At 37.7% G+C, this 11,212-nt stretch overlaps 1 protein-coding gene across 1 annotated transcript in view; it reads left to right on the forward strand.

The window, feature by feature from the left end:
- The first annotated feature begins 263 nt into the window (after positions 1 to 263).
- The window catches only part of LOC106879669 (inner nuclear membrane protein Man1), a 48,524-nt gene continuing 37,575 nt past the window's right edge, over positions 264 to 11,212 (forward strand). Inside the window, exon 1 of the mRNA XM_014929342.2 lies at positions 264 to 1,352. Within this exon, the coding sequence (XP_014784828.2) occupies positions 275 to 1,352 (1,078 nt within the window). The 5' untranslated portion in view covers positions 264 to 274. The remainder of the gene's footprint in view (positions 1,353 to 11,212) is intronic.

The raw sequence follows: 11,212 nt of genomic DNA on the forward strand, positions 1-11,212 counted from the left end.
TGTCTACAAGTCTGTGTGACGAGTATGTGAATGTCTTAATGTATGCGTGTGCGCGACTGTATGTAACAAAGCGTGTGTGCAAGTGTCTGTAACAATGCGAGTGTATCGTTGTGTAATATATGTGTACATGTGCTGATGTATGTCTAAATACATGTGTTTATGTATGTGTGTGTGGGTACGTGTATCTATGTATGTATGTTTGCCCTACTTCAGCTGGGAGCGAGGTTCGAATGTCCAGAAACGGAACGGTCCCTGACTGTAAAGCTGCGCGCGCATGCTCCCTCCCGCCTCGGCTCTACACATGATGGCGGCCCGAGTCTCTGACGAAGTTCTGTGTAAGGAACTGGGCAAATATGGCGAGAAAGTTAAACTGCCTCTCAACGACAGCAAACGTTCGATATTACAGAAAAAACTCAATCATCTACAGGCCAAAAACAAACGCAAATCTACATCTATACAGCATAAATCATTCAACAATGAAATGTCTGGCTTTAGCTCGGATGACGACTCGGCTTTGGTGAATACATCTACCACTAAAACTCTCCCAAAGTCGTCTTCTGCTAGTTCGAGAACGACCCGTGCTGCAGCCGCAGCAGCTGCTGCATCTAATAATGCCAGCCCTCCTCCGTCTCCGTCAAACGTCCCCAAGAGAAGGTCGATGTCAAATCTCAACAATAGCGACCATCTTTCAGACAATACGCACAACAATTCAAAATATGGTTTACATTCTCCGACATCCGGATCGAACCAGACGTCTAGGAAATCTCCCGGCGTCATATCTTACCATTCATCTCTCGGTGGTAGTAACACCAGCATAGACAGTTTACCTGGCAACAGCATATATTCTAACCACCAGGTCCACCACAGACGGAGCGCAAACCTGAAGCCTCCAGTAACCACTTCCAGTCGTACAGGAATCTACTTCGATTCCACAGATTCTGATATCGATGCCGATGAGGACGAGAACTCTATAGCCTCCAAATCTTCAACATTCTCCAACAGCTTTGCTAAAAGCTCCCCTATTTACTCCTCACACTACTCTCCGCTATCGAGGACTGGTAATTTCAGTTCGCCGACATTGTCCGTTACAAGTACCCCTAAGAAGAAAACGACGCAGATTCTAAACGAATTCCGTCAGAATTTCACCAAGACTCCACAAAACCCTTATAAAAGCAACTTTTGGGATAATTACATTCCGTATGGCTTCAATGGGAGTAGACATGTCGGTGAGAAAAATTCACACTGTATCTCACGCATTTTACCCATCGCTATGGTGCTATTCTTCACTTTCTTGGGTATTATGTATGTCCGCAATTGGTCCGAGCCTAGTCTCTCTCCAGAGAACAATAAAGGTAAGTCTATACAGATCCCTTCCTTCCTCGCATCACGTATACATTGTTACTATACACAACTATATATATATATATAAACAAGCTTTCCCCTTCATATTTTTAATAATGCAGTCTAGTTTAAATCTTTTCTCTGCAGATTTCTACTAAACGTGTATGAATGCGCGCGCGTATATATATATATATATAATACAAATAATATATGCGTATATACGTACATGTATGTACATACCTACATCTACATATATATATAGATGCATATCTGGGTACAGGATGTCACAAAAAAACGTAGGCAAAATGATAAACGGAATACAGAAAACATATATATATATGTATGTACGTATGTATGTCTGCACGTGTACTATATTTTCTGCGCGCGTTTAAGTAGTGTGCATGTGTTTACGATTGTATGTTGTGTATATATGTGTGTGTGTGTATAATACACATTATAAACACACACCAGTATTTCTGTGATGTTGTGTGTGTGTGTGTATATATATATATATAACGGTTTGCATATTTATAAAACCGTGTCTCTTTGAAATCAAATTACATCTTTATTCCCAGTTGTATAAATTAGTATTATAAAAATTATTCAACTGGATAAAATATCACACCTGGAGGTAAAGAGCTATAAACGACAAAGTAGACAGACAGCCCCTGAAGATAACCGATTTGAAAGATCCGTACTGAATTTGTGTGTTGTATGTACTCCGAGCGCGCACACGCACAAGCTGTTCATACATGAGTGTAATTCCCCCATTGCAATAAAATTTGCTTCATGTGCATGTGTTGTAGTGCACATCAATATCACAACCCTCTTCATACTCGCGACAGTAGCGAGGAGTGAGGTCCCTCTTCTAATAATATCTGATTTCTGTCGGGTACTCTTCCTTTTTTTATCGTATTAATTATTAAATACCATCTTGAGGTCGGCGTAATCGACTAATCTCCTCCCCATCAAAAATTGTTGGCCTTTGTATTTTAAACCAGAAACCATTTGTAGTAGTTGTAGCTTCTCTTGTGTAGTTGATAGATTCAGACTGGGTAGAAACAGGTAAGATTTATTCTCTGGGGTAAGAGATTATTTTTATTTATTTATGTGTTTCAGCCAAGTGGCTGCGGTCATGCTGTAGCGGAGATATGGAGGATGTAAGATTCGTGAAATAATATTTGCCTTGGGTGACCCGGTATTTTTGAAAATGGGGGTAAACCTGATATTGAGACGCCGACGATTAGATAATGTCGTTTATCTATCTCATTGACCACATATTTTGTCATTGACTCTCATCGGCATAATTTCTCTCTCTATCTCCCATAAATGTGCCACATCTAACTGCAATATCAATGAATTCAATATTTTTGTAAACAAAAAAAAAAAAGTAAATAACGTTTTGAGTATGCTTTGAGAATTCTAAAACTTTGCTTAGGTCTATCCTTTGGACAAGAAATCTCTAAAGCAGGAATGGCCTTGCCAAAAATGTTAGAATTTCCTCTTCCCGAATAGGATATTATAATTCATAACACCAACACATTAATATTATGCTATGTATATTCTAACTTCACTGAGCTGATTTTTTTTTTCGTTGGGGATCACGATAAGTTTTCTCGAATTTTCACATTTAAATTTTACTATTTACAAAACCATTTGCCTTAAACTTAATCGGCTCTCGTTGAAGCTGTGCCTGCAGTTATTACATATTGTCAAGTACCCATTGTGCTTGCTATGAAGTCTTGTTTACATTTGCAAGCATAATAACATAGATAACCACCAATGGGGCCTGTATGTGATGAGATCTTTCTATGCAGAATATAAGAAACCCTTCGTGAGATATCTCGTGGATAAGGTTTCAGAAAATTTTAAAGTAAATAGTTTGTTTGTGGACAATGTTTACTGTCCTGGTGTGCCCCCTATATTTTCATTTCTATTATTACATCAATGCTATGAGTGATATCATCATTCGGTATTGTGTTGTCGAGGACGACTAATATAATCAGGTTTGGTCAAATCACTGTACTCAAATTGGCATCTCTGTTCTGCTACATAAACCTTAAACTATACTTTCTTACAGAGTTTTCAAGCTTATGAAGTCTCTGTATTCTTCAGTGTCATTTTTCTTCGTATAAATAAATGGTAATGTAAATATTCCACTCTTAAGCCACAAGTGATTTATGCTTAACTTCTTTGTCATGGTATTAAGTTTCTCCCAGGATATCATGCCTGATCTACCACAGGTAACATTGCCAGATGATCTGATATCAAACTGTGTTAAATGGGCTAATGTTCAACACTATAGAAACACAATGAAATATCAGAAGTCGAGATTTGAGCATGTAACTTAATGAACAGGAAGTCCTATATCCTTTTGGACATCTTATCTCTACAGTTGAATGATTTTAACAGGAGAATGAACGTTCAGCTCCAAAGATATGTCCTAATATGTAAATAACAAAAATAGTTAATAGCTTATAGAAAGTAATGGTGTGGATTGAGGGTGATCAGTATCAAAAAGAAGCTGATTGTTTTAGCTCAAAATGAAAATTTTGTGAGTAAATTTTAAAAATATATGTATATATGCCATATGTTGGCTCTAATTTATTTAGATGATAATTAATATAGTCAATAGGATTCTTACCCGTTTCTTTTTAAATAAATGCAAGCACGGCTGTGTGGTTAAGAAGCTCACTATGCAATCATGTAGTTTCTGGTTCAGTCCTATTGTGCAGCACCTTGGGCGAGTATCTCCTCTTATAACCCCTGAACAACCAATGCCTTGTAAGTGAATTTAGTAGATGGAAACTATATGGAAGCTCATATATATATATATATAATATATATATGCGTGTGTGTGTCTTTGTTAATGTCCCTGTAACTTAGCAGTCCACCAAAACAGATTGGTCAGATAAGTACTGGGGTTGATTTGTTTGACTAAACCCTTTAAGACTGTGCCCCAACATGGGTGCAGTCTAGTGACTGAAGCAAGTAGAAGATAATGTAGTTACCCTAAATTTTGAAATAAATGGTATACAGTCCTGTAAAGTAGCATGGTCTGTTATTTGTAGTCCAGTTTGGCAACCCTGTATGGAAATATGGTTGATAGATACTTGAAATTTTTTTATTGTTTCATTCATTAGACTATGAACATGCTATGATATTATCTTCAAAGGTTTTAGTTATTCATACCAATCCTAGCATTTATGTCAATTTAGAACTTAGTTTATTGAACTCTATTCTAAGTTTACAGAACCTAACAAGACATAACATAAACATGCAAGCATATTTCTAGATATATGATGGGTTTCTGCATAGTTTCCATTCATCAAATTCCACTCGTGGGGTATTGATCAACTCAAGGCTAAAGTTGGAAGACACTTTCCCTAAGTACTGCAAACTCTTTTGTCCAAGTTTACAAATGACTGTCAGTCTTCAAAGTTCAAACATGGCTCTTGGTGAGGAACTTGTCGCCATCAGTCAATACAATATGAAATGAGGTAATACATTATTGACTAGGGTTGTTATTTGAGACAAAATAAAGCACTTTCAAATGATCATTTATAACACATTACGGACGTCAGCATTGTCCTATATTAGAATGTACCAAAGCCCAAGAGTACCTCTGTTAGGAAAAAGACATACTGAATTTTCAGAGAACATTTAACATCATAAGAGTTTCATGCTTAGAAGAGGTTGTCTCCAAATAGTTGCTTCTAAGTCATTTTCCTAAAGATGTTGTCCCAAGTCATTGACCTATACATGTTGACCTAAATTATTGTCTGTCACTGGCTCTTCTACACTTTACAATATTCTGTGGTAAAGATTGTTTTCAATGAAAGGGTTGTTTTCTGCTTAATTGGGATATTTAGTTATCAACTTATGTCATTTCGCCTTGTACGCTGTCACTTTTATAGACTGTTTATAGTTGTCAATGTCACTGATTGTTTTGTAAAATATACATACTGAAGACATAGAGTAAATGTCAGATTTAGAAGGAATTTTATTGAATGGTGTTGGTTGTGATCCACTGTTATAATGGTAATCTGAATTTGTCACTGTAGAAATTCTTTTCAGCATTCTTCAGACACAGTATAGCTGTGTGTCTTGGATTTCTTGCGGTTATTTGCTAATTGGCACGATAGAGGTTAGTGTAAACCACTCATTGACAAACTGTGGCCTACAAGACTTTCTGAATGGGAAGCCTAATGAAAAATGACCTGGAATTTTCTTTTAGTAATGTGACCCACCTGATGATGGCCCATGTCTTATGCTGCTTGTTTCTTGAAAAAGGTTGGCCATAACTGTATAAACTAATGTTGTTACCTCTGGTAGTTTGCATTAGTTGTTGAAGCTATAGCCATGTACAACTTTGCCTTATAGCCTTTCCTTTCACTAACCACATTAAACTAAAAGACTGTTTGGTCAGCTAACTTAACTGCAGTTAGTAATGTATTAGAAAGGATGGTAACAGTGATTGTACTGTTAATACAAAAAGCACTCCGAGTGGGAAAAAAATTGAGTACATTGCCCAGAATCCTAACACATTGCCATTAAATTCTCCTATAACTTAATACACAATAGCCAAGCTTATTAGTAATTAGTAAGTTCTTACTGAAGAGAACAATACATCTAATCCTGCATTGATTTATATTATTGATACTCCATAACAAATATATAATTACAGATATGGTTGCAAATTTGACAATCTGATATAACAAAATTACATGAAAGAAGAGCCCATGTTAGTCACAGTGTAATTATTTCGGGTTCAACACATGGTCATGTCACTTGCTAAATAACTAAAACTCTGAAATCTAATGATATCACTCTAAGAAAGACCATGCATATACATAGCTTACCCTGCACTGAAGAGGCTGGTCTTTCTTGTCACAACCACATCAGAGTGAGGATGGTATTCTTCAATAGATCAAACTTGTCATTCCATTAAGCTATATTGCTGTCTTGTGCAGAATTCATTCATCAACATTTCCCAACAAAGCATGCCATTATTTTCAAAGGCAAGAAGGGCATCTAGTTATAAAGTATCTGCCTTGACAAACTCCATCTGTTCCATGGAAGCATGGAAAAATGGACATTAAAATGATGATGAGTAAAAGAACATCTACCTTGTTAGTAAACTTTCTTTTCACTATTGATCTTTGTCCATCTCTTTTCCCAGTATTATTGTGACTCCTGGCCTTCTCAATATTGTTCATTCTACACTATAGCTACATCATCTCTTTTTCTCTCTTCAGACCAACAAACACATCTACCTATGACTATATTCGCACTCAACTTATTCTCTACATTCTTCCTCTACTGTCATTCTTGCCTTCTCTTCCTACCTTCTGAGATGTTGCATAGTCTCTTAAACAGTCTTTCCTGTCAGTAAAACATACCTCTGTAGCTCATCACAGAACAGTCATTGAGACTACATCAGACTCAGTATTATACATCGACTTAAAGACAGACCTTGGATATCTATGAGTCCTTCTGTCTTTTCCTCCCCATGACTTAAACTGTTAGCCAAGTACATCCTCTTTCTAATGCGGTTACATCAGAATAATACACAATCTTGTCCATTCTCAACTTCACCACAACATAATTGTTCACAGTCCTGACAGACATGTTAATTGTACCTTGAGTAACAAAACTGTCTTTTTGTTTAATATTTTTGGTTAGTGATTGACTGTTGAATAGTACCATCATTGTTCGGTTGAACGCTAGTGAAACTAACTTGAAGCCGCACCATCTTTTTATAGACTTCTAAGTGTTTCACCTATTTTGTTTTAATATTTCTTTCTTCTAAGGCGGCAAGTTGGCAGAATCGTTAGCACGCCGGGCAAAATGCTTAGCGGTATTTCGTCTGCTGTTACTTTCTGAATTCAAATTCCACCAAGGTCGACTTTGCCTTTCATCCTTTCAGGGTCGATAAATTAAGTAGCAGTTGTGGACTGGGGTCGATCTAATCCACTGGCCCCCTTTCCAAAAATTTTGGGCCTTGAGTAGATAAGAATATTTCTTTCTTCTGGCAGGTTGCTCAACTTGCTAGAAATAGCAGTCAGATTTCTCTAATCAACAATACTCTCTTTTCTTCCCCAAATTAATGGTCTTCTAGGAATTTTATTCTTTTATTTGTTTCAGTCATTTGACTGTGGCCATGCTGGAGCACTGCCTTGAAGGGTTTTAATCAAACAAATTGACCCCAGACCTAGTACTTATTCTATCAATCTGTTCTTCTGAACTGCTAAGTTGCAGGGATGTAAACACAGACACAAAGGCACACACACATAGATATATACATATATTTTTTTCATCTTTGTTGCCGTACACATTTGCTAGCTTTCTTACAAAGAGTTCTAATGCTCTTAGCTTAGACTTTTTTGGGGACAACCAGATCGCACCATCTCTAGTGTAACTGTCTGAAATGGTCGTGACTTCTGGTATTTGACTGATGAAAGAAAGCCAAGAATGACCTGTCCTAATTGTTATTTCTCTTGTTCACCTTAGTGTCATCTATCTGTCTGAACATTTTAATGCCCTCTATTGCGTTTTTGTTCCATTTTTCTATCTATATATATACATATACAAACACACACAATGGACTTCTTTCAGTTTCCGTCTACTAGATCCACTCTCAAGGCTTTAGTCAGCCTGTGGCTAAAGTAGAAGATACTTGTCTAAGGTGCTATGTAGTGGGACTGAACCCAGAACCATGTGGTTGGGAAGAAAGCTTCTTACCACACATCATTATTATTTTTTATTTTTAAGGTGGTGAGCTGACAGAATTGTTAGTGTATCAGACAAAATGCTTCACAGCATTTCTGCTGAGGTCAACAATGCTTTTCATCCTTTCCAGGTCTATAAAATAAGCACTGGTTGAGCAATGGGGCTGATGTATTTAACTAAACCCCTTCCTCTAAAATTACTGACCTTGTGCCAAAATTACAAAGAATTATTATTATAATTATTTTGGAGTAATGATTCCTAACATTGGCACAGAGCCATAAATTCAGGGAAGAAGATATTGTAGAAATTATTTTAATGTTTGGCCTTGTGCCTATGAAAGAAATCATTATTATTTTTAATATTGGAGTGGCAAAAATAATAGTGTAGAGGACTGAATGTGGTAGAATGCTTTAGGTTTTTAATTGCATTCTATAATTTAAATTCAACCTGGGCTGATTTTATGCATGCAATAACTATCATTGTTTAATGCCTATGTTCCATGCTGGCATGGGTTAGACAGTTTGACAGGATCAGATATGTCCAAAGATTGCATTGTGCTCTAGAGTCTGTGGCATGGTTTCTATGGCTATATGCTCTATCTAATGCCAACCAATTTATTGCTTGGACTAGGTGGTTTTTCCATGCCACCTATACTTTTGATGTTGCCATGCAGCTCAAAGAACTACAAACCCTGGGGTGGGGGTGGGGTCAGTTTCATGCTAGTGGGTGCAGGTATTGAACTGAGGTGGGAGCAGTGCAGGTTGTTGAAGAGGATCTGTATGGCTACTCATGAACTTTAAAAACTGAGAAAAAGAAACCAGCAGAGTCGGAAGGAGCAGCAATAACAGGACCAGAGGTCACTGTTTTCAGAGTGCCACTAGTTGCAGCTCCAAGGATGATCCAAAATTTTGCCTCGTCCTCAATCCCAAGGACCAATCACCAAGAGGTAGCTGGGAAACCCTCTCAATTAGTAGTAGCACCCAAAAGTCTTGCAACAAAGAAATGAACAGGAAACAGGCAAAGTGCAAGAGAGAATAGAAAGTGGAGTAGTCCTCCCCCTCACAAATATATATCATCATCATCATCATCATCATCATTGTTTAACGTCTGCTTTCCATGCTAGCATGGATTGGACGATTTGACTGAGGACTGGTGAACCGGATGGCTACACCAGGCTCCAATCTGATTTGGCAGAGTTTCTACAGCTGGATGCCCTTCCTGACGCCAACCACTCCGAGAGTGTAGTGGGTGCTTTTACGTGCCACCGGCACGAAGGCCAGTCAGGTGGTACTGGCAACAGCCACGCTCAAAATGATGTATTTTACGTGCCACCTGCACAGGAGCCAGTCCAGCGGTACTGGCACAATCTCGCTCAAAAGTCCTTACACATGCCACGGGTACAAGTGCCAGGAAGGCGACGCTGGGCACAGGTGCCATTATGATTTCGCTTTCGCTTTCCCCAACAGGTCTTCACAAGCCAAGTTTATATTTAAACTTACAAAAAATGCATGAAGAATATCCACAGTGAACACACCTCTATAAATTTCTGCCCTTCATAAAGCAGATGACCTGTTGGATGGGTTATATAGCCAATTAGAACATTTATGGAAAGAGTTAGTGCTAATTTGCCAAGAGATGGGCTCTAATTATGTGGAGTGACTAAGGAGAAGATAAATTACTTATAAAAGCACTTTTGCATACAATGCAGAAGTGTACGTAAATCACATCAGAGACATAAGGCCCTTTTCTTTGCTGGAATTGCTCACTCGCATTTTCAAAACAGAGTATTCAATACCTGGATGAAGTGCAAGGGTGAGTCGATGATGATCAAAATTATGAGGAGCCCTGATCTGACACACGGAGGTTCTATGATTTCTGCGAATTATACCTCCTTAACTTTTTAGTATTCAGAATAAACTATATTTTAACTCTTATTCATTGACATTGTTTTGTATTAATCAGGCATTATCTTGTACCTTCAAGATTTTGATGATGTAATTGTATATTTTGTGAATGATATTGTAAGGTAGGTGTGAGAGACCCAACCTGGTTGGTGTGAACATAAAACAGGTAGAACATTTTGGCCAGTTTAAACACTAAAGGGTTAACAAACTCCATCTGAACAATGCAAGCAGGAAATGTGGATGGTAAAATGATAACTGATAGTCACTCACAAACATTTTTCAATGCCTGGCCCATATGTGTGCTATGTCTCTTCTAATTTCTTTTTCTACAATGGCCTCTACTGGTTAGCTGGTCTTATGTCAGTTTCAGTAATGTTGTCTGGACTTAGTTATTCTTCTCATGATTGATGTTGTATCTAATGCTCCAGGCCCTGCAATTCCTTCCCTGCACATGTCTATTTTGCCACCATCAACTTGACCCTCTTATACTGCTAATCTCTCATTAACTGGCACAAAGACACCGCCTTCACTACTACTCCCTCCTTCCAGCTGAGGGGTTTTTTTGTCTTGCAAGTTACTTGGTGGCCCTGTCAGTGCTGGTACCACATAATAACCACTGATGGTGTTATGTAGAAAGCACCCAGTACACTCTGTTAAGTTATTGGCATTAGGGGGAGCATCCAGCCATAGAGATTTTGCCAAAACAGACAGTGGAGCCTGTGTTACCAGCTCCTCTCAAACTGTCCCACCCATGCCAGCATGGAAAACAGACAGACATTAAATGATGATGATAATGGTGGAAAATATATATATATAAGTCAGTAAATAGTGGGGTTGTGTTAACCGCACGTGGAGAAATAATAGGAAAATGAAAAATAATAATAAGGCAGAATGCTAAACTGGAAGCATATTTTAATAAAGCAAATTTTCAAGAAAAGGGAGAATAAAAATGTTTTTTACAAAGAAGTACAAAATGAAGAAAATAATATATAAAAAAATAAATATACCAATACATTATATCATTTTTGAGCTTTTGAAGTTCAATGGTAATTCATGTATATAATGGTTGGAAAAATAAGGATGCATGAGAATTGAGAGTTGTGTTAGGTTTAAAAAAAGGGTTAAAAGTTTGTGTTAAGCAGGAAGTGTGTGTAAGGGGAGACAAATGTTTTTAGTTAATCTCCCTCAATACCGCCAAATTCCACTCAGTGGCCATATAGACTCTTGCGCCAGAA

Source organism: Octopus bimaculoides, chromosome 4 (genome assembly GCF_001194135.2).
Source record: "Octopus bimaculoides isolate UCB-OBI-ISO-001 chromosome 4, ASM119413v2, whole genome shotgun sequence".
NCBI classification, from domain to species: Eukaryota; Metazoa; Mollusca; class Cephalopoda; order Octopoda; family Octopodidae; genus Octopus; species Octopus bimaculoides.